The sequence below is a fragment of the Peromyscus eremicus genome, chromosome 3, assembly GCF_949786415.1.
Source record: "Peromyscus eremicus chromosome 3, PerEre_H2_v1, whole genome shotgun sequence".
Classification (NCBI taxonomy): Eukaryota; Metazoa; Chordata; class Mammalia; order Rodentia; family Cricetidae; genus Peromyscus; species Peromyscus eremicus.
In genome coordinates, this window is record NC_081418.1 from 1,991,217 (window position 1) to 2,015,159 (window position 23,943).

General features: G+C 40.1%; 1 protein-coding gene across 1 annotated transcript in view; it reads left to right on the forward strand.

Moving 5' to 3' along the window:
- LOC131905583 (reelin-like) overlaps positions 1-23,943 on the forward strand; it is a 112,033-nt gene that overhangs the window by 65,327 nt on the left and 22,763 nt on the right. The window contains exons 6-7 of the mRNA XM_059256445.1: positions 13,145-13,241; positions 19,776-19,827. Of these exons, the coding sequence (XP_059112428.1) occupies positions 13,145-13,241; positions 19,776-19,827 (149 nt within the window). The remainder of the gene's footprint in view (positions 1-13,144; positions 13,242-19,775; positions 19,828-23,943) is intronic.

The window sequence follows — 23,943 nt, forward strand, 5'->3', positions numbered from 1 at the left end:
TTGACGTTTATCTCTCTGCATTCCACTAATATAGATGTCAGCAGATGATTTGTTTATTTCAAGGAAAGTTCATCTCTGTCAAGTTAGCTCATCGTCTTCAGTTTTCTTGACAAATACAAAATGTGACTTTTATGTGAGTCAAAGTCTGTTGTTTTTTAAATCAATGAAATGTGATTGATTTTACTTCAACCATTTTCATGATTAATTGGGTATGATCTTTCCTGGCCAAAATTATGGATTTTATGTCTCTTTTACTTATGCTATGATTTTTCCACTTTTTGACACTTCCCCTTTTAACCTTAGAACCAGCACTTCTACCAGCCATGCTTCTGAGCAAGCTCACCCCCAGCTTGGCTGTTGCAACCCCTTCACTCAGCTCCTTTAAGAAAACATAGGCCATGGCGCTCCTATTTGAGAAGGCATTTTGTGAAACTAGAAATGGCAGTCTCTGAGATCAGGCCAGTCTGGTTTAACTTCTGAACATGTAGCTTGCTAACTCAGCACCCTGAGAAAAATAAAGAGCTCCCTTCTTTCTGGGACCCCCATTTCTTGCAGCAAAAATGAGGCATTAAGAAGTGAGGGAGTACTGCTACCACACCCAGGCATGACAGGTGTGCATAAAAGTTTCTTCCTCTCCCAATTCATAGCCCTTTCCTCTCTCTTCCCTTTCTTCTTCCCCCTCTCTCTCCACTTCTTTTTTCCTTACTTTCCTTCCTACCCATCTGCCATATCCTATTCCCACATTCCTTTCTGTGATGATGTTTCTACAATGGACTATATTTCTTCTGAACCCAGACACGAGTCTTAAAGATGACCTTAATCCATTTACTTGAGTCCTTCAGTCTTCTGTGTCACATTTGCATAAAAACAAACATCAAATTAAATATACCTACATTGCATTCTCTGTGGATGCAATGAAAATGGAGTGATAATGTGCAGAATCACAGGTAAGGACAAAGAGTATCGCCAGGCAGCTAGGACCCCTTAAAAATAAGAATAAGCTCCATAGGCTCAGAATCAAAACCCAGTAAATTCAGATATTCGTGTGTGTGTGTGTGTGTGTGTGTGTGTGTGTGTGCGCGCGCGCGCGCACACACACACACGCGCGCATGCATATGTGTGTATACCTGTAATGAGAATGTATATGTGTGTGAAGGTCAGGACAACCTTAGATATTGGTCCTCACTCTCTATCTTGTTTGAGGCAGGGTCTCTGTTGTTCTTTGAGGAGTGTACCAGAGATCGAGCCTGTGAGCTTCTGTGAGTTCTCCTTTTCCCTGGTGTCTTGCTAACTCAGATTACACTGACTGTGTAGTCTGTGATTACAGACATGCACCACTGTGCCCTGCTTTAGGTGGGTTCTGGGGATTTGAACTCGGATCCTCATGCTTGCTTGGCAGGTGCTTTACCCACTGAGCCATCTGTTAGTGCCCCCGGTTTAATGTTTTTAAAAAAGTGGCAAAGCCTCACCTTGACGTGAAGCCTTCTGGCTGGTTTTCACTCTCCTGAAATCTGTTTACTCGGTACACTTTGTCATGATGTTTGTCCTTTATGATATTGTCTTTGAGTCTCTTTCTGTCACAAAGCAATCCAAAGCCTGCTGGAAGCCTGATGATCATATGGAAAGGATCATCTCCATGCCATCTCTGAGTCTGTGCCCATACCACACACACCAGAGAGGAGCAAAGTGCTGGGTAGGACACTTAGGGCCGCATTCCCACAACTCACCAAATAATCTTCCCAAAAAGAAAGGTGTGACACTCATATCAGTGTGGTCCTCCATGTGGTTCTGGAAGCTTCATAAGCATTGTTCAGTTTGTAATTCCTATGGACAGCCATGGGAATTCAGAAAAAAATCAGAAATAAACTGCAGCTATAGCTGCATAATTTGTATGGACAATCAAAAAAAGAGACATGAAGAAATCACAGTTGTAGCTGTGTAATTTTAGATCCTTTCTAAAGTTCAGTCATTCACTTATTTGCTCCTATTACTTTCTTATAATGTCCATTTTCCATTCTACTTCATGCAGTTGTTTACTGTCTCATTTGATGTCTTATTGCAGATAACCATACATGAACTGCGAAGAATAAAAGTGATATTCCCATTGTCGTGACTAAAGGGTAGTGCTGTGGCTCTGCCAAGTTTTGATGACAGTGATGTGGGATCAGGAAACTTTGTACATGAGCATAACAGTGAATGAACTCCATACTGCGCAGTTTAAAGATTTAAGACATGACCGTTTCATTTGGTGAGAAGATCAATGAATAAAAGAATATAAACAATAATAAGGCCTTTCCCTCTCTATTAGAATTCTGTTCTCTTTCCCTGGAGCTGCAGACTGTGGTAGTAGTTTCTCTGTCCTTCTAGAAATTATTTGTGCAAACACAAGTGTAATTTTGAATTTCATTCACAAACTTAAAACCAGGAAGGCACAGCTTGCTTTATTCTTCTGTAGCCCCACTTAATCACTTTTCTTTCCGCCCATTCAGCCTTAATTTTGTTCAATTCTGGCTTGCCCTCTGCCCTTTGTCTAGATTGTAGCTAGGTCTCAGGAGTCATATTAGTGCAATGGCACATGATAAGTAGGGATGCCCCTGGTGCCCAGACATGTTTCTGTAGATGCCCTCCAAGTCCTCCATGACCAGCTCTAGTCCTTGATGACTCTATACTCACAGAGAGCCTTTCTTCCAGTCCTAATCGCTCCTCCAGGGCAGTTGCTGCTTCTGTTCCTGCATTACATCTTGGGAGCTGCTCTTTGTTTCTTAACTAGGGAAGAGGAGGCAATATACCTCCAAGATGCCTTACTGCACTCAACTGTGGTGATGTGCAGCTTTTGTCCTTCTCCCCCCCTCCCCCGGGGTACATTGCTTCTGTGTCCCAGGACTTCCTCTGGGCCCTTGATCTCTCCCCCTCCCACCTACTTCTGGTTGCTTTGTTTGAGAGCTAAATTCGGAACAAAGAGAGTAAGCAGGCAGATGGAGTGGTTTCTCAGACTTGAGAGAGACCCACTCTCGCTTGGCCTGTATGGTGGGCCACATGCAGGCCTACTTCTGAAGGACAGCAATGCCCTCAACAATTCTCAAGTGTCGTGAACCTGAGGGGGTGACAGGGAGCATTGATAGAGCAACAGGAACCCATTAATGCCGCTGACAGTTCCCTGTCAGCAAGTGTGCTCAGCACAGCTGCATTGCTGGTGATAGAGGGATCCACAATGCGCTCACCGTGCAGAAACAACCCTCTGAACCCTGTCCCCACAAAAGAGTGGAAATTTCATGACTAAATTTAAATCTAGAGGAAGATTAGGAACCACGAATCTGAAGGGCTGTGGATTAGCTCAGAGGTAAGGCATTTACTTAGCATGCACAAGGGTTTAGATTTGAATCCCTGTATCTCCAGAAACCACTAGTATACTTCATCTCATTAACACTTGGGTAACTACTACTTCACATTAGTGTGTATAGAGTACTTTTTTTATGAATTAAACTAATGTGACATCATTATTATGAAGCAATGATGATCTTGAGAAAGTATATGTTGCATAGATGTGCATATTTGTCAAAATAGAGATATATGCATTTCGGTTGCATAAATTTATCCCAATTTAAAAAACTCACCAAGCTTTGGTAAGATGGCTCAGCAGGTAACAGCGACTGCCATGCAACCCTGATGACCTGCATTTTCTCCCCAAAACCCAGGCAGGGTGGGGAAAATGACCACAGACTTATCTCCACACTTGCACTGTGGTTTGCACATCTCCACATGATAATAATAAAATAAGAACAGAAGAAAGCAAAAGAAAAGTAATAAATAAAGTATGTTTCTAACTCACAATGAGAGAGAAATGGGAGGGAGGAAGAGAGAAAGGGAAACACAAATAAATGAATTTTTAAAAATGATTAAGTTGAGTTACAAGTGTGTTTTTCCCCAGGCAATTTTAAGTCAAGGAGGCATCTTTGTTTTGCTGAAGTTATCCCTGTAATGCTTGTTTTCTGAAGATCGCAGAAGGCGTCTGGGGCTGTAATATCCTGGATGCTCTGGTGGGAAGTACAGGGCTACTCAGGAACGCAATGATAGATGGTAACCAGAGGACAGCAGATGTTTCCCCTCCAGCACAGCAACAGAGCAACAGTAACAGCAAACGTGTCCTGCAGCCCAGATAGGATCGGGGGCTGCTCCTCCAAAGAAGCCTCTCTGCACCTGGGCTGTGACACCCACAGGGATGTGGGGGCCTCCAGAAGGAAGACATAAGGTTGTCTCAAACCCTAACGAGTGAGAATCCTCCGTCAGCTGTTACGGTCCAGAAAATCCCAAAATATACAGCTAAAAGATCCCAGACTCTGCTATGGCTGCATTCTCTTGAAATTACTAATTTGTCAAAGCAATTAATATCAGATAGAACAAAAAAAATGATGATTTTGTATAGTATCATACTTTTCCACTGAGAAAATTATTGTCTAAAGAAAGAGTATAAAACACTGGTCTTAGGCTGAGATGAGTGGAAGCTGCATCTGTAGGCACTCAGCCAGCACACAGGAAAGGCTGGGCACATGGCTGCTCCACTAGCATGTAGGAGACCCCATCACACCATAACTAACGAAACAAGAGGCCTCCGCCATTCAGTGAGCAGGTGTGAGAAGTACAATACAAGTGGAGTTTCACGATAATCAGGGGAGAAAAAAAGGGAAGAAATTTGGTGAAATTGTCTTATTCAGGTTTGCTTGACAGAATTTACTCTGTGTTCAGCAGTCCCAAGGGCAGTGAGGTTGGAAGACAGTAGGGCTTGTAGGAAGAATAAACCCTATACGTAGCTTTTACAGGACAGGTGACGCAAAGAGATTGTGAACAGATGAGAAACGGAGGAAAATACATTCTACGTTGACACACCCTTGCCAGAACCTCTGTTGTATTTGTTGAAGAATTATAATTCTATTTTGGGGCACAAAGTACAGTACTCTGCTCTTATGTGAGTCTTTTGCAACTTTTCCTGTTATTCTCTCTCTTGTTTAGTCTCCATATTTTTCATTAATAACCTTTTCCTTTATTACAAAACTCTCTGTCTCTTCTTCTGCATTTAATCCCTTCCCCTTATTATTTTTTACTGTGATGTAATTACTCAGGGACAGTCTTTATCTACAGTAGAAAGGTGAACCAGGAGGTGAACCACTAATGCAAGAAGGTATAAATCTAGAGACTATTACTTCCTTCTTTAGTCTGTATTTGAGATGACAGAAACAAGAGCTCACTCAATGGAATTAAATGTCAAGTATATTTGAAGCAAGTGAGAAAATATTTCTTCAAGCAGTATGTTGTAGAATTCGCCATAGTAGGAGATGAGAACACCGTGTGCAGTAGTACGTTTTTAGAGGGTTATTTTTAACCTATTTGTCATGTGCCTGTTAATGAAGAAGAGACCAGATTTTTCAACTCCCTAGTGAAATCGGAAGACTTCTCTTACCTTCCACAGTGAGAAGTGATGAGAAAGAATGAGCTATAAATGGAGTTTGTCATGTTCACATTTGAAGCATGTTAGCTCCTTAGAAAAAAAGCATGATATACTTGAAGGTGAGATTATTCTTAGAGAGTGAATGTACCTTGCTGTTTTTCTGAGACATTCTACATTTACAATGAGTACTGAATGTTTTTTGAAATTTAAAAAGCTTGATTTAAAAAAAAAAGCTTAATTTTTAATTACTTCAAAATGGTTGCATAAATAATTCCCAAATAAATGGCCATACTCTCTTTAGTACAAAACATCGCTATTTTACAAAATAAAATTGCATGTGGTAGCACATGCCTGTAATTCCAGCACTTAGGAGGCTGAGGCAGGAGAATTGCCATGAGTTCAAGGCCAGTCCAGCAGATAGAGTGAGTGCTATACTCATGAGAGATACATAGCAAGACCTTGTCTCAAAAAGCAAGTCAAATAAAAGAAAATAAAATATGGTCAAAGGCTGTGGAGGCTTCACAGAAGGCCCTGGACTCTGGTTTGTTTAAGGCCCTTGATTTGTGAAGTCACACGTCAGCTTCTGTCAGCACATTGTGAGCTACTCTGGGGCAGAGATACATTATCTTTGGATCAAAGGGTTATAAGAATAATTTTCTTTTCCTTTTCCAGTTTTAAAGAACCTTTGTGAACAAGACAAATAATAAAATTATTTTAACATCTTTGTACAAAAATGCTGGTGAATTGACAATTCTGGCTCACTGAATAACAAGCACACTGCTTCTTGTGGGGTGGAGTGTAGGATTGACCTCTTCAGAAGTAATAAATTATGGATAGATAATGTGTTGTTCTAGGTCTTGAGGACAAAGGCCATGTATCTCAAATGAGAATCTGATGATAAGTGATTGTCAGTGAGTTTCCAGGTGACTAACTCGTTTCAGAAGCGTGTCTGACTAAAGGCTGGTTGAGTTCATTCTGATCTGATAGAGGAATGAGTCATGTCATTTGACAACTCAAGGAAATAATATTTCAATTACTTATTTATTGTTATCGGGATGATGTCATCACCAACCATCCATAAATCTGCAATTGTGCAAAAGAACTCAGCTTTCTCATTAATCCTCCCCCTCTTTCCTGTGTCCCAAGGGCCTGCTAGTCACTGCAGTGTGTGGGTCTCTGTCTCCAGAGCCACATGGCACTCCTGATTCTCCTGGGCCTGCTGAATAGATTAAAATTAGAATAAATGACATAATTATACTTTTAGAAGTGTGCTCTCTACTCAAATACACATCATATAAAATTTTTGTTTCAATATAAAAACATAAACACATAAATAGGATAGAAAAATGCAAGCTTCGCTGTCACCGGGTCAAGTACAGTGAGAGCAAAACCCCCATCCAAGGGCTTCTTCATCTTTCATGATTCAGGTTTGAGCCTAAATAGTTTTGTTGAACAACCTTCATAGTTACTGATTGTTTTATATTTGATAGTAAGGGAAAGAAGAGAGAGGAGGAAGAGAATGAAAATATAAACACAAAATAAGTTTTGATTAGTTATCCCAGGATTTCTAGGAGCCAAAGTCTCATTGAACTTAATTCTTATATACACCAGTCCTGTGAATTCATTCAATGTTTTTCTATGAACTCTACTTCATTGTCTTATTTTTATAGGATTTTTTTAATGAAACCAAATCTCTTTATCTTACAAATAAAAAAAAATAACTTTAAGAACAGTCATTACAGAATTTCAAAGTAAGCTATGGCAGTAAAAAAAATGACAAGCATTCTTCGCAGCACATACTTCTTTTATAAAACTGGAGTTCTTGTCTCTTACTGGCTGTATTCAGGGGCGACTGTGGTATCTTGGATTCTGGTCCTGTTTCATTGTTTATCAAATGCTGGTAACGATACACAGTGATGTTTCAGGTCCCTCTAATGTGATGATCTGTGAACTCTAAGAGGAGGCTCATATGGAACCTAAGCATGTAATAAATAGGCCCAGAGAGGGTGTAATAAATTTCAGTCTCACATCATCTTTGAAAATTACATGCATTTCCATTAAAATGTGTTCTGATCATATTGTTCTTGATGGGTATATTTTGATGTGAACAGTTCATAATGTACCACAGTGTCTGTTCAATTCTTATGTGCAGCTTTTTCAAGCTGGGGAAGTAAGAAAAGGGAGAAAGGGTCTCTTGAATTAGAGAAACATTCCATATTTTTGCCATGGGAGGTCACATTCCTTTTTAAATTGAGAAACAAAAGCCTGTTTAACTGGGATTACGTAAAACTTCCTCCTTCCCACACATCTGGAAGACTATGCTGCCTGACTCTACAAAGCCTGATTTTCCTCAGAAGGAGCTCAAAGGAAGAAACCGCTGATGAGGCCATCAGTTCAAATGTCACAGCAAACGGCACCTTTCATTTCCCCTATGAGCCTCAGTAAAGTTGGGCTACTCGTCACCGAATTTAGCTCCAGTTCTTGGAAACAGGCTGAACTGTTCCACAAAAGAAGAAGAAAATTCCAGGCATCCAGAGGTTTTGTTGTTGTTGTTGAGATAGGAACCTAGGAAGAAGGAACACATAGCACTTAGGGATTGTTTTGAAATCCTTAGTTACCCAGGAATTATTTTCGAGTTTATGTGGTTATTTACATCTGTAGAGTTTTAAAATCTGCCTTGTCCTTCAGACATGGATCACAATTTTCTTCTGAGAAACTCTTAAGTTTCCTTTGTTCTGTTCTGTCTGGTTTCCCTCAGAATTGTTCCCTCTTCTTGAGCTGATGGCTTTTCTTGCCCTTTGTGGTAATAGGCTTCTTATGTGGACTTGTACAATGTTTAATCTTAATGATAGAAAAGAAATATTAGAAAGGTCATGTGATGCATTGACTATCAGGAATTTCACATTCACAGGCTGCACGGGGTGGTTAGTAACAATTAGGGAAAGAAACCCCACTGCCAGGAAAACATGGAAATTTTAAGGAGTTAGAGTTGAGGGAAGTTATGCTGAAGGGCCATGATGATAGTCTGAGCTCAGAAGCCAGACTCGGGACAACTGAATTGCTCCCCAGGGATACAGTGTTGGACCTCTCCTCTGTGTTTGTACCCTTCCTAGACCCCCTGCCCAAAAAAATATATACGCTTATTATTTCAACCAGATCCTAAGCTGCCATTTCTGGGGGTCTGGCTTGTCATCTCCAGTTGTCACTGCAGCTAGAGAACATCAGTTTCCAGTGTAGTCATTCCCTCAGTTTGTGCTGCCCAGAGAGAGAGGCACTAGTCACATGAGACCGTTGAGCATTAGAAATATGGCTCGTCTGAATTAAGATATAAATTACAACTTGAAGGCTACTATGAATAAAAGACTATCAACTATGCCATTAATAATTTTCATGTTAATTACATGTGAAAACATAATTTGAATATATTAAATCAAATAAAATATCTTTAAGATTCATTTGTTTCTTTAATTTGGGCCTTACTTCTTTGGTTTCTGATTTTGCCATGCTAGGAATTGAGTCTAAGACTCTGAACTTGCCAGGCAAATGCCCAGCTACCAAGCTGCCTTCCCTGCCCTGTTTCTTTAGCTTGTAAGGCAGCTATTAGGAAGTTGAAAATTACATTCTTTTATTTATTTATGAGGGTAGAGAGGCATACTGTGGCATACATGTGGAGTAAAAGGAACTTGCATGAACAAGTCCCCTCCTTCCACCATGTAGACCTCAGGGATCACACCCAGGCTTGGTGGCAGGAGCCTTTCCCATCTGAGCCCTCTGTCCTGCAAGCTGGAAGGCAGTTATATGGCCCCTGTGTCTTACTGGGGTTACATTAGTAGCCCTAGTCTATTGGGCCTCCAGTCCATCATCTGTACAGTGGTTTTCCTGCAAGTTGGCTTTGTCTCATGGCTTTGACTTTGTAAACAAAACAGTGGGGGTCTGACACAGTTCTGTAAATTACTAGTTACGTTACCTGGACAATGGTGTCTCTAAATTCCAGTTTTAGCATCTCTAAATAAGAATAAAAAGATTGGAGGGCAATAGTTTTAGGTGGCTGACGGTTTGTTTGTAGACTGCCTAGCAAAGTGCCTGTCAGTCACCTGTCAGTCATTTCTGAAACCCTCTACTTTCACGATTTGCCATTTTTCTGTGTGTACAGTATGATTCCAGCCGTACTAACCCACTGAACTAACAGCTCAGTTTATGGATCATAAGTTCTGCAAATTCTTTTCCCTACACACATTGGCCTTTCTTGCTTGCTTAGTTTCTAGTTCTCACTTAGAAGCAGTTCAGAGGCTACCTTCTCCAGAAACTCTTACTTGCCCAGTTTTGAAGTGTTCCCACCACAGTCAGTGTATATTTCCATTTTAAGGACAGAGTAACTGTAGAAAAAGTTCAGATTGCAACTCTTCAACCGTGTAACCTTGAACAAGTGTCCTTTCCTCTCTGAAGGTCATTATTCTTTTAGTAAAAATGAAAACAATAACCTGTGACCTCCAAGAGAGTGTCACACACTTTTGGTGCACTTTAGGGCGCTCGACTATATAAAACGATGCAACAACTAGCTACCATTGCATGGATACCCTCTGTTGGAACTGCTTATTTACTCTCTGCCTTTCCATCTAGAGTGTAAATGCTGGAAGAAGTAGCATTGTATATCAGTCAGCCATTGCTAAAGCTAGGCACAGTGTGTTAAAGTTAAGACCTCTAAGTCCTGTACATGGTGTTATTAAACAGAAGAATGCAGTAATAAATGATAAAAGAATAAACACTACTTGCAGCTCAGAGAAGGGTTAGACCTGACCACCTAGAGGGATAGGCATTCAGGGTAAATTAAAATAAATTGTGTTGACAAACGCAGTCAGATTGTGAGAAAATCAAGCAAAGGACATTTAAAAGACTTTGGCAGGAAGCCCACTGATTTAACCCATCAATCCTTGGGGAAGGCTTTGTTCCTCCAGGTAGCAACCCTGTGAGTGACAGCTGGCACTTGGAAATCTTCAAGCAAGCGTCTAAACATGGTAGCATGCCTTTAATATTTTTTAAGTTCTGGAGATGTGAAGCACAGTGTTGGACAGTGTCCGGAAGAGCTCCACCCTTGCGGCTTCCTCTTCCTCTGTGTTTCATTAGCCCCCCATTACTCTACAAACCAGGGCTGGTCCTCCAGATGCTTCACACCTCCTGTCTAGTCACCGATCTCTAACTCCAGGCTGTCTACATCAGGGAGGCCTACCATGCATGCTGTATTCAGATATTATTTTCCTTATATATGGTTGATTAGGAAGTCCTGGTGAACACATAGAGCTAAAATGATTGCTACAGAAATTCAAATAGCCAACCTCAGATTTATATAAATAATGGTATTTTTTAGTGATGGTCCTAGAGCAGTGTTCTCAACCTGTGGGTCTCAACCCTTGTGGGGATTGAATGACTCTTTCATAAGAGTCACCTAAGACCATCAGAATTTACATTACAGTTCCTAACAGCAGCAATATTACAGTTATGAAGTAGCAACAGAGTAATTTTATGGTTAGGGGTCACTACAACATGAGGAACTGTATTAAAGAGTCCCAACATTAGGAAGATTGAGAAACACTGTCCTGGAGCTGATGGCAGATTGTAATTATGAATTCTGAATATTCTCTTATTTTTTTCTCTGTCAAGTTTCATGTTTCTCTCAAGCTATTTCATAATGACGAAGATTAAATAATCCTCATCTATCACTAATATAAGAAGCCCATTCCATATCGATGAAAAAAATCTCTCTAATTTTTTAAAATTTACTATATATATATATATATATATTTTGTCTGGATGTTGTCTGTGTACCACATGTGTTCCAGGTGACCATGGAAGTCAAAAGACAGCATCAGATCCCCTGGGACCGGAATTACAGATGACCATGAGCTGCCATGATGGTGCTCTTAACTGCTGAGTCATCTCTCCAGCCCTTCCCCCAATCTAATTTTTATGCTGTTTCTTTTAATTAGAAATACAATAGGAAGAAATTCATATAACATCCTCTGTCCTAGGAAGAAGAGAGTCAGATATACCAGTTTTGTAACTACCAAAAAGGGTAGAAATTCACAAGAAATTAATAGTGATAGTAATTTCACTAATAATAATAAGGTAATACCTCATGCATAGTATGTGCCAAGCAGTATTATGAAATTTTTTTAGGACTTCTGATCTTAAGAATACTTCTGCTTATGAAATTGTATTACATTCAGTTATTCATTCAACCAGTACTTATTAGTACTACATACAGTAAATGAACATACCAAAAATTGTCTTCCTTCTAATATCAAAGACATTTTATGAGACTTTTGAGGCACAATAATCAAGAAAGGATTCCAACTTCCTGCTAAGATTTACAGTACAATGAATGACACTGTAAATCCTCATTAGAAATCCTTTCTGTTTCTTTGAAAAAATCTAGAGATAATTGGTGTTGCTGATCTTCTAGTGTGTGCACAGCTGGAAAGGCTAACATGGCAGCCCTTTGCTCTAGACAGGAGAACCAATAAGAAGTCCTGAGATTCATTTGCCATGTTTATACTTCTGTGCTTCTGCTTCTTGCCCTCAGGGGCTGCTCATCTCTCTCCACACTGTCTTCCTGTCTGGGTGGGAGTTGCTGCCCCCTCCCTGAAAGCATAAACCAGCAAGAGGGGTAACAGCGTCTGCCGAGCAGAGGGCAGAGTGCCCTTTCTATAGATAGCGTTTGTCACCTGGAGTGGGAAGGTCTTTGAAAACGTTCTCTCTGCATCACATAAAGCTCTCATGTGGTTTGAGGACCAGATGGGGGAATATAGATCTTTCTTCCTGCATGTTAGATGTGTAATAATTGTAGGTGGACATGTTACAGTGTAGAGCATTATAAATGTTACTGAACATATCCCAAGTCAAATACTTTCAGTTTCTACTAGAGAGACATGAAAAATATACTTTGATCCTATCTTACATTTTTATTAACCACCTCAGTTTATAGTGATAAACAGAGGATTAAATTCTTTTCAAGGTTAATGTAAGTCAGTATCCAAAACTTACTTGTATTAGAATCTGTGTATATTCCTTAGTCATATGTAGATTGCACTTGATTTTATTATTTTTAGCATAGTGGAATGTAAAATGTAAGTTTGCTTGAGAATAGTGATTTAAAACACTTATACTGACCATAATGCAAGCTGTCTATTTGTGAGACACATTTCCGTTTTAGAGATGTAGATTTTTAGTTTATTGTGTAAGTGTATGTTACTTTATTTTTAACACTTGAAATAACACTTGGGCCTATTGGACTTCAATATCTTATCTATAACGATTGGTAATAAATACCATATCCCATTATTAAGGCCTGTTATCAGACTGCTTCTGCACTGTCAGTTTCTAGATGCTCTCATGTAATTGTCACAGTGGCTAGTTGAGGTCAGTACTGTTATCGTCATTTTATTCATGAGGTAATTGAAACTTTCTTTGGGAGAGTTAAGGAATTTCCCGCCACTACAAGTTACTGAAAGAACTAAGGTTTATTCTCAAGCCTTTCTGGCTCTGTGTCTTTGGAAGCTTGTCAGTATCCAGTATACCACGACTGTCTATGCAGTGACAATTTGAGCCAAGTAACAATAACTATCATGCATTTCCTTATTGGAGCAAGAAACCAACTTGTACTGCTCGGTTCTCAGACTGAGAATGCATTCTGTGTCCCTGCAGGGCTGAGTGTAGCAACTGTGAGACAGGACAGCAGTGTGGCACGATCATGCATGGCAATGCCGTCACCTTCTGCGAGCCGTACGGCCCCCGAGAGTTGGTAAGTGTGTGCTATTGAAGTAGCTATTTCATTACGGTGCTCACTCTGCTTTTTGTCAACAAAAGCTTCTCTTACATTCTAGGAGTTCAGATGAAAATTTGCAGTATTATTTGTACTATTATCGATGTCTCAAAATTGGGAGAGGTAGTTTTATGCTCATTATCAAATATAAAAATGAGAGTTCTGTGATAAAACTGGCAGCATCAGTATGTCTCACTCAACTTTATTCATTACTATAATTAGATGAATTAAAATACAGATATGATTGTGTATATCACATGTACATAATACATGTCATATATAAGCAAATTGTGACTAAGTTCTTATATAAAGACTTGCTCTTACTATTATTATTTTCTCTTTGCAAGTCAAGAGTTTCTTATGACATTACTTTAAAACTTTGCTTCCTAACAATAGATGAACTTTGATGGATTTCTTTTTAAAGAATTCACTGAATAACTGAGTTTGTTTTTAATGTCATTCATGCCAAACGACTCCAGAGTAGGTTACCGTCACTTAATTTCAGTGTTAGCCATTTCTTGAGAAGGTAAATTCTGGAACTATATGTGCAATGAGCATTCTAAATCAAAAACAGAGCAACCACCGACCATCATCATCCAGCTCATGGGCCTTTTATTTTTGACTGGGTCTTCTTTTCTGACATGATGACTGCATTGATTTTACATCCCTGAAAAGGATATCAAAGCATTGTTATATATCAGGTCCTGGCTCAGTCACTCTGCCATGTTCTGACATGTTCCTTGTGCTCCCTGGTGTTTGGCTGCTCTGTTCCTGGTGCCTGGCCACTGCTCCCTGGTGCCTGGCTGCTCTGTTCCTGGTGCCTGGCCACTGCTCCCTGGTGCCTGGCCACTGCTCCCTGGTGCCTGGCCACTGCTCCTGGTGCCTGGCCACTGCTCCCTGGTGTTTGGCTGCTCTGCTCCCTGGTGCCTGGCTGCTCTGCTCCTGGTGCCTGGCCACTGCTCCCTGGTCCCTGGCCACTGCTCCCTGGTGCCTGGCCACTGCTCCCTGGTGCCTGGCCACTGCTCCCTGGTGCCTGGTCACTGCTCCCTGGTGTTTGGCTGCTCTGCTCCCTGGTGCCTGGCTGCTCTGCTCCTGGTGCCTGGCTGCTCTGCTCCTGGTGCCTGGCTGCTCTGCTCCTGGTGCCTGGCCACTGCTCCCTGGTGCCTGGCCACTGCTCCTGGTGCCTGGCCACTGCTCCTGGTGCCTGGCCACTGCTCCTGGTGCCTGGCCACTGCTCCCTGGTGCCTGGCCACTGCTCCTGGTGCCTGGCTGCTCTGCTCCCTGGTGCCTGGCCACTGCTCCTGGTGCCTGGCTGCTCTGCTCCTGGTGCCTGGCTGCTCTGCTCCTGGTGCCTGGCCACTGCTCCCTGGTGCCTGGCCACTGCTCCTGGTGCCTGGCCACTGCTCCCTGGTGCCTGGCCACTGCTCCCTGGTGCCTGGCTGCTCTGCTCCCTGGTGCCTGGCCACTGCTCCTGGTGCCTGGCTGCTCTGCTCCTGGTGCCTGGCTGCTCTGCTCCTGGTGCCTGGCCACTGCTCCCTGGTGCCTGGCCACTGCTCCTGGTGCCTGGCCACTGCTCCTGGTGCCTGGCCACTGCTCCTGGTGCCTGGCCACTGCTCCCTGGTGCCTGGCCACTGCTCCTGGTGCCTGGCCACTGCTCCCTGGTGCCTGGCCACTGCTCCCTAACAGCCCCTTCTCCTTTTTCTCCTACACCTTCCTTTTCACTCTGTGTCATTTCAAAGTCACTAACTTTAAGAGTTGCCAAAAAGATTAGCTTCCATAGTAAAGAGGGAGAAAAGCCCTGTGTATATAAGCAACTAAAAGATTTAGTTATCACGATGTGGAACCCAATTAACTTTGCTGCATGTTCTTTCTTCATTCTGCTTGAATACCCTTCTTGTGGTAATACATATATTTAACCTATTAAGGATATGAGCTTCAGAACATTGATAAATGGAGTTTTCAGTTGAAACTAGATCACAAACAGAATTAATTAGATGTAAATTAAAATAATAGGTGCTTAAAATTCAAGTCTCACAAGGTGCTATAATACCTGCAGACAAATGTGACTCTGGTGGTGAAATTCTCTCTGAAAAATAAAATAAATTTTCCAGCACACTTTAAATAATATACCATGATTGAAGTAATTATCTATAAACCTTAAAATAAAATTAATTTATCATAGTTAATTGAGCTGAGAATAACTGCCTATTTGAGGAGATGCTCCATTCAGTAATATTTCTGAAAACATTGGCAATGGGAAATAAAAGTATCTTGTATTATAATGCCAGAATTCATATTTCTGTAGATTCCTATATTGAGTAAAAACTGAAATATCTACTTTATTTGATCAGACATGAATTTAATCCTGATTGTTTCTCTATAGTCCCATATGTTCATTATTAGATTTGATATCCCAGTTGGTTAGTTTTGAGTCGTATATGTGAGATTAATCTTCACTCACATACTAACCCTGTAATCTCAGCACAAGGCAGAGAGGCAGAGGGATGGTGAGCTTGAGGCCTGCCTGTCTCAAAATGTCTAATAAGATATAAGAGTGGTTTGCAGCTTTGTATTCCCATCCTAAGTATTTCCTGAAAATGAACATGTTCTGTAGGTTCAAAGCAATAGAATTGACAGTAACAACTTCTATTTTATTTTCAGTAAGTTTTATACTGCTTTAGTCTCCTCGAGGCCCAAGTATGTGTAGTATCCATGTCATGCTCATAGAAAGCAGTCCAATCAAATGAAAAGTGAGAGATTCAGTTGTCAGTATCATATTTACTAAAATTCGAACGTTTTCATGGAACTCCAAAACTGAATCCAGTCGAAACTGTTGTACATGAGGACTGATATGAGCCCTGAAACACTGCTTATTAAATGATGAGCCTGCTTGTTTTTCATAATCCAGTTCCTATGGATTTATGAAATGAAGAACCACAAGCCAAGGTCTTGGTCGGTTAAGGCTTTCGCTTTGGATCTACTGAAAAAGCCACCCGTGTCCCCGAAGTCCTGGTACGGGGTCTGGGTCTGAGGTCCCAGGGCTGGTCAGGCTGCCCTACCCAAGGAGGAACCTGGCAGCAGACACATAGGTGGTGGAGAACCAGGGAAGGCATTTGCTTCAACGCAACTAACACAGGCGAGATGTCCAGGGTCCTAAGAACTGCCTTCTGGGGCTCCAGGACCCTACAGGAGATTATGGCAGGGTGTGGCTGACATAGTCAGGTCATCTTGATCTCAGGTCTGGTGGTGTGGGTTCCGCTGGCACTGAGGGAGCTGCAATGTCTTCCTGGAGCCATTTCGATCCTGTTATAAAAGGTTTGCCTGCAAAGCTCCTTGCTCCTGGTATTTGAGATAAGATAGAAATAAATTTAGAACTGAACAAACAAAAACAACCCAAAGAAGCAAAATGGAGTTAGTTGGGATGGTGAGTGTGGCCTCCTTCAGAAGGCTGAAAGGAGAGAGCAAAAGATAGTACAAAAGGACCCACTCATAAACCTGCATTCCTCAGACTTAAATTGTCATGCCATTAACACCCAGGGTCACTTGGAAATGGTGTCTGTGATCATCTCTGCATTCTGAGAAGCTCTGTTTCCATCACTGAGTTCTATGGCATCCTCAGACACTTGGTTAACTATTCAAGTCTCAGGTTTTAGGTGGTGATGCTGAACTTCATTTATTTCGCTAATGTAAATGAAGATAAAGAGAAGTGTATTCTCAGAACTTGGAATGAGTTATGTTGCTCACTTTTTAGAAGTATATATTTACTCGCAGTGCTATGGGATGAGAAACAGGCCCTCACACATGCTGAGCAAGCACTCTAACGCTGAGCTGTGTCTCATTCCTACTGTGTCTTTCCAAAAAGACTTTTTCCTCACACAGTTGAAATGTGTTTTAGTAACAGTGGTAAGCTGGCCTAAAAGACTATTAAATTCAGAAAGATGGAGGGCATAATAAACAGCCTCAGCCTACAGTGAATTATCAAGGTTTGTTTAAATTGTCAATCTGTTTGCTATAGTTTGAAACTTACTTAGTTGTTTCAGAGCACTGAGATTTGGTGAAAAAAATTCCTATAACACATTCATAATTACTATATTATTTATCTAAACCCCATAAGAAGCCCTTTTGTTTCCATAATGTTAGATATAAAGGCTTAATAATGTAAAATTACACATTTGAAATCACTATTAATAACTTATAAAACCCAATTACAAATACAGATGAGTGGATTTTATCTTTTTTCCTTATCTTCATCTGTCCTAATATTTTTTGTGTACTGTAGTGTTTGTGTGAGAGCTCATGTGTGTATATGTGTGAAGGCCAGAGTTCCTCAATTGTTCTCCACCTTATTTTTGGAGACATGATCTCTCGCTGATCTGGGAGCTCACCCATTCAGGTAAACTGACTGGCTGGCGAGCTCTAGGGATCTACTTGTCTCTGCCCTGCCCCCTCCCTCAGCTTCTGGGTTATACAGATAGCCCCTTGATGCTGATGCTTTAGACAGGTCCCGGGGATCTGAACTTGGGTCCTCATGCTGCACAGCAGACACTTGATTAACCTGGCTTATGTCCAAGGCCCTCCTATTGTTTTTGTAGCTGAAAGTTTTGCTGATGTTAGGGGTACACAGTAATGAAATCAACATCAAACATCACAGGAGTCCTCAGCCTTCCCTGTGAAGGAAAGAATATAAAATCAATGACTAATTAAAAGCCAGGGTCGACTCATTAGCCCTTGAAACTTAGTGGTGTTTCGAGCAGTAACTTGCTACTCAGTGGCAGAGGTCACAGCTGTGTGACTTGGTCAGACAGGTGACCCAGCATCATTTATTATGTCACCAGGACAAGCATTAGGATTCTCTAGGATGCTCTGGGCACTAGCAGCGGTAATAACCATCATTTATATATAATAAAATCATTTTCATTTACATAGTATCACTATTTCAAAGAAATGGTTTCATGATTCATCTGGGAATCTATTCAGTTACATGAAATCATTCAATTTATGTGAAATTAAAAGAAAATTTGTCTGTTGGTAGTGTGCCTCTTTAGATTTTAATATGGAATTATCCGGGTGGAAACCCATGAGGGCAGATAGTTAAACTTACTTTAAAAGCTATGGGGGGAAAGCAGATTTCTTTTCTAAGTACGTTATTGTTCCTATTTCTCTGATGTCTCTGCTGGGAGGAAGGTCTGGACATGGCAGGCAGACTCACATTAAAGACAGCTAGAATTCCCTGCCTCAGTCCACACTGGTGATTGGTGTTTGGCCCACAGCAGGACCTCACACTGACTCTGGCTGAAGGCGTTATCTAATCTCCCTTGCCAGCCCCCTTCCCTTTGCCGCCTACCCACTGGATTTCACAGTCACGTGTTTGTTTCAAGGCGTCGGGTCATAGAAGAAGGGAAAGTAAGGCAGCATACTGTGCCTGCGTACTGAGCACGCTTTCACACACTTGCAGAGAGTGAAGACTTGTGAGGCATCCATACCTCAGTGTACGGTGTTCAGGAGCCCAGCAAAATGAGAACTTAAATTTCATCTCATTAGAGCTGTGTACCTGCTCCAGAGAATAAACAAACAACTTTATACATAGTCATACATGTGTCACTCCTCTTTCCAGAGTGGAGAAGTTTGTCAGTGAGTTCTTTGTGACACTACAATTAAACAGAAATGTGGGGAAGCTCTTCCCAGGCCCTTATTCAAAATATGTCCCCCTCCCTCTCTTCCCTCTCACTTCCTCTCTTCCCTCTACCTCCCCCCTCCCTCTTTAATCTTAAGAAATATTCATAGGTTGTACAATTCTTTTACAAAGTTGTACAATCATTACCATAATCAGTTTTAGAATATCTTATTATCTCCCCCTCAAAGATTATGGCATTTAAATTAGCTATTTTAGTTCTGTTGACTTAAAAAACTTTTGGTTACATGTATCTGCTTTGTGTGTATAGGAACAGGGTATGGGGGTGCCACAGTAGACACATAAAGTCAAAGGATAACTTGCTAGAATCGGTTCTCTTCCTTCCATCAGCCAGGTCCCTGGCCTGAACTCAGCTCAGATGATCAAGTGTCTTTAACCACTGAGGCATATCACTGCCCCTCTGGTTACTTTTAAAAATCATCTTTTTCTAGTCTTTTATTCTTAATTTATGTCTCATTTTTTGTTTGCTCACCTTTTTTATGAGACTCTCTTTGGCTCCCAGGCTGGTGGTGAGGTAGAGGGAAGTGAGGGCTGCATGTAGTTCTTTCAAAAGCCCTTGCATGGTCACCTGGAAAGTTGCTTCAATGGCACTCTGAGAATCTTACTATCCAAGCTCAAGTCGGGGTCTCAAGCAGTTTGATCCCCAAAGGGGACTAAGGAATCTGTCTATGCTGCTGGCATACTGGTGAGCATGAGGAGCAGCCGGGAAAGGGAAACCTTTGCGGGTGGGTCTTTCTGGCTCTCTTGCTCCCAAAACCTTTCTCCCCACAAGCTTGTTTTCCTCTCACATTCCTTGTCTGATTTTTGTGTTTTCTTTCTAGACCACCACATGCCTAAACACAACAACAGCATCTGTCCTGCAGTTTTCCATTGGTAAGTGTCTCTCAGCAATTGTAGCATTTTACATAGAAATATACAACTGGACCAGGCGCTCTTAGGACTGGGAAAGAGTAAGTCTTTGTAGCAAATAATTTAAAAAGTGAAATTTAATATTTTAAAATATTATACTTCATTCTCACTCCTTGCCAGTAGTGAATGGTATTAAAAGTACTGAAGATAATCTATAGCATTTTAAAGACTTTATTACATTTCACTTATTTATGGTGTGTATGTAAGTGTGTGTAAACCTATCCACAGATGAATGTGGTTCACAGCTTACATATGGAGGTCAGAGGACAACTTGATGGAGTTGATTTTCTTTTTTCACCATGTGGATTTTGGTGATCAAACTCAATTTTCAGGATTGGCAGCATCACCTTTACCCCCGAGTGTACTTCACAGCCCTGAAATATTTTTATAAAAGATTACATATGGATTTTGAATGTATTGGGTTATTCTATTGTGGCAGAAATGCCTTCCTTGTCATGTCTGCTCAGATTAAGATAAACATGTGCTCAATTTTCTGAGCTCTGATGGGTAGTAAAAGAGATATTATTAGTGGCTGAAGGAAACTAAGATTTTATGTTTGACATAAATAACCTAAGTTTAATTTTGGTATAGTTAATGAAAAAATTACTGTATCTGAAAATATTTCTTCTAAGGGCTTCTTATGAAAAGTGAAAGTTCCTACCCAAAATATTCAGTAACAATCTGCCTTTTAATGAAATGGTAGCACTTTTCTTCTCTATTCCATTCTTTTTAAAATTTTATAAATATGTGCATGTATATATACACATGTGTGTGAATCAATAAGCAACATGTATACATTTCCAAAGAAAATACTCTAGAGAAAGAAAGAGTCTGCCTTCTCAATGAGACCCTGGTTTATCTCTGATCTGCTGCAGAGTTTGCTGACATCTGATAGCCATAGGCAATGTTCTCTAGTCTCCACCATCTGGACTGTCCACTTTGGAGATCAGCCTCTGGCAGAAGACCCTCTTCCTCAGCAGCTCCCATTCCATAGTGCATGGCCATGTTGACAGCCGGGATCCCACTGTGGTTGTCTTTCTAGCATACACGTGTTACTCTTCCATTGGCCAGCCTCATTTCAGCTTGTGTAGGTGTGCGAGACTGCCTCATTAGAGTTTGGATTACTTCTCACATTAGTAGTATAACCCACAACATTCTACAGACAAATCAAAAGTGCATATTTATTTTAAAAAATGCTAGTTAAGATTAGAAATAGTGAGTTTTTAACTTTGTTTTTTCAATCTGTTAGCATGCCCATCCTAACTTTCATTATCAAGATGAAATATAGTTCTTTTTATGGTTGTAGTTTGACAATAACAAATTTTTAAAACTATAGCCTGGCAGGTATCTTCGTGGATCTTAACTAAAATTAATGTGTTCTATTTATTAAACCATTGAAAAGTCAAAATAAAAAGAAATTACAGTTTCTGGTTTATCTGTATTGGGGTGTATTAGTCAGGGTTCTGTAGAGTCACAGAACTTATAGAATGAGTGTATATATATATATATATATATATATATATATATATATATATACACACACACACACATACATACATATGGGGGATTTATTGGAATGACTCACAGGCTATAGTCCTGCTAATCCAACGATGGCTAGCTGTTAATGGAAAGTTTAAGAATCCAGAATTTGCTCAGTTCCAACAGGCTAGGTGTCTCAGCTGGTCTTCTTTATATGCTGAAATCCCAAAGAAGTAGGCTCTAATGCCAGTGAAGGAATGGATGTGCTACCAAGGTGAGGACAAGCAGGCAAAAAAAGAGCCCTTCCTTCTTCCATTGTCTTTATATAGGCTTCTAGCAGAAGGTGTGGTCCACATTAAGGGTGTGCCTTTCACCTCAAGATCTGAATCAAAGTAGTGTGTCTTTCAGCCTCAAGGCCCAGATCTTTTCATCTCAAAGGTCCTGACTAGAGGTGAATTCACTTTAAACCATGCAGAACATCTCTCACAGGTATACCCTACCAGGTAGTTCATTCCAGATATAGTTAAGTTGACACCTAAGAATAGCCGTCACGTGGAGTATTCTTTTTGTTAAAAATAAACATTAATTTCAAATATTATATTCAGGCAATGAAGGACCACAAAGGAATCCATAATTTCACTAGATTTTTCATTTTAATCAAGGGAGAAGAGATCTAGTATCAATTAAATTATTCTTTATTGTAGGAAGGAAAAAAGCCTACTTTATGAATAACAGATATGACATCGATTCTCTATTTCCTTCACTTTTCCGTCATACCAACAGCTTTTCAGTATCAGTCTAATAAAACTGATGAAAAGGACCAAGCAGGGAGAGTGAGGGAGTTGGCTAGAGTGCAAGGTTTAGTCCATGACGTTCAGAACACAGAATAACTCCAGGCCAAGGTCTTTGGGTTAGACATAGCATCTGACTTAGCCCAGACTGATTTTCCTACAAGTTCACCAAGTAGCTTGTATAATTTAGAGCAAAGATTTGAATCCTGGCTCCAATATTAAATGATACAAAGAGTAACATAACTGAAGAGAAATGGGTCTGCGAGAAAGAAAGAGATTCAAGTTTATAACCTACTAAGTATACTTTTAAAATCTTTCTGGGTGAAGGTTTTAAAATAAAAAATGAAATTGTAATGTAGCATTTGGAATGAAACAATATATTTAGTTAGAGAAATTTTAACTTATTGCTTAGAAACTTCATTAGGAAATTTATTTACTACATTTCGAGACTAGAAGTTTTCAGGTGTAAAGAAGGGTTAAAACAATGTAATAACAAACCATTACCTACATTGTGTATGATGTTGTATGGTAAATATAAACATTATAGTTGGAACGATTTCCAGAAATGGCTTTATGTATCTCATGACCATTCATTTATATGGATGTTTATGAGGTAGAAGGCAGTGGCACCATTCTGTTGACAAGGATGTATGAGGGCTACATCTAAGCATGAACATAAATCCTAAGTGTGTCATAAATGTGTGGATTCATTTCTAACTTTACAAGCCCGTAGTAATGAAATATCAAACTAGCAACTGGAGTTTAATAACTATTTCATTATACCGACCTCCAAGGTTATGCAGAATCAGTTGTGCATTGTGAGCCCAGCATTTGCATTTCTTTATATATCTTGGTATTCTCCAAATCCATACTATTAATGTACTTATAGTCAGTTTCAGTGCCACTACTTCAGAAGTCACATAGCATGTTCAGTGTTTATTGTATAGAATCATGCAGATTATATATAGGTAATTTATAAAGAATTTCATTATTATTTATGAGCTCAATGATTAATTATATTCATAATTAGCAATATTTTCATATTGTCCTTGTAAACATTTCCAGTTATGTTACAAATATAATCCAAAGGAGTCCCAAGTGCCTTGGAGACCTGTATACAGAAATTGCTTACATTACTAAGGAGTGTCTTAAAGTTCCTTCAAATATGTGTAATGTGGATAAATATTATATGCATACTTAAAATGGTATATTTATATTATTCATGTATCTTCATGCATATAAATAAATATATGCACATAAATAAATAGATATGCAAACACTCTTAAATAGAAGATTTTGAGCATTAAGAGCATTCTGAAAGCCAATTTTGCAAGCTAAAATTTCTTACATTATCAGTAGCTACGCCATTTTAAAAAGCGTCCTAAAATACTCTAAGAACTTTTCATTTTTCCATTCCAGTGAAAGATCTTGTTTCCATTTCTGTGCTGAGGCATCGATTGCTGCAGTCCTCACTTGATTCATTAGATTCCACTTGTGGAATTTATGGTTATCGCCTTAGGGGCATTTACCCATTTCCTTAGATTTCCTCTGGGATGGGAAGAGAAATTTGAGCTGATGCTCTTGCGAACCATTATCGTACAGATTTCTCCAAACTGTGTTCCCAGACAGAATTCTGCTTCCGAGGGAAATGCTGGTGGTTCTTTGTATCTGTCGTTCATTTAACAGAGTTTTACTGAATATTTGCTCCTTGTTGTCTTGAGCTAACTTTAGTTATAGTAAAAGAAAAAGTGAGAAGACAGTATTTTTACAGGAGTCAGCTAGTGTAGTGGGAGGCACGTGATTTGCAACA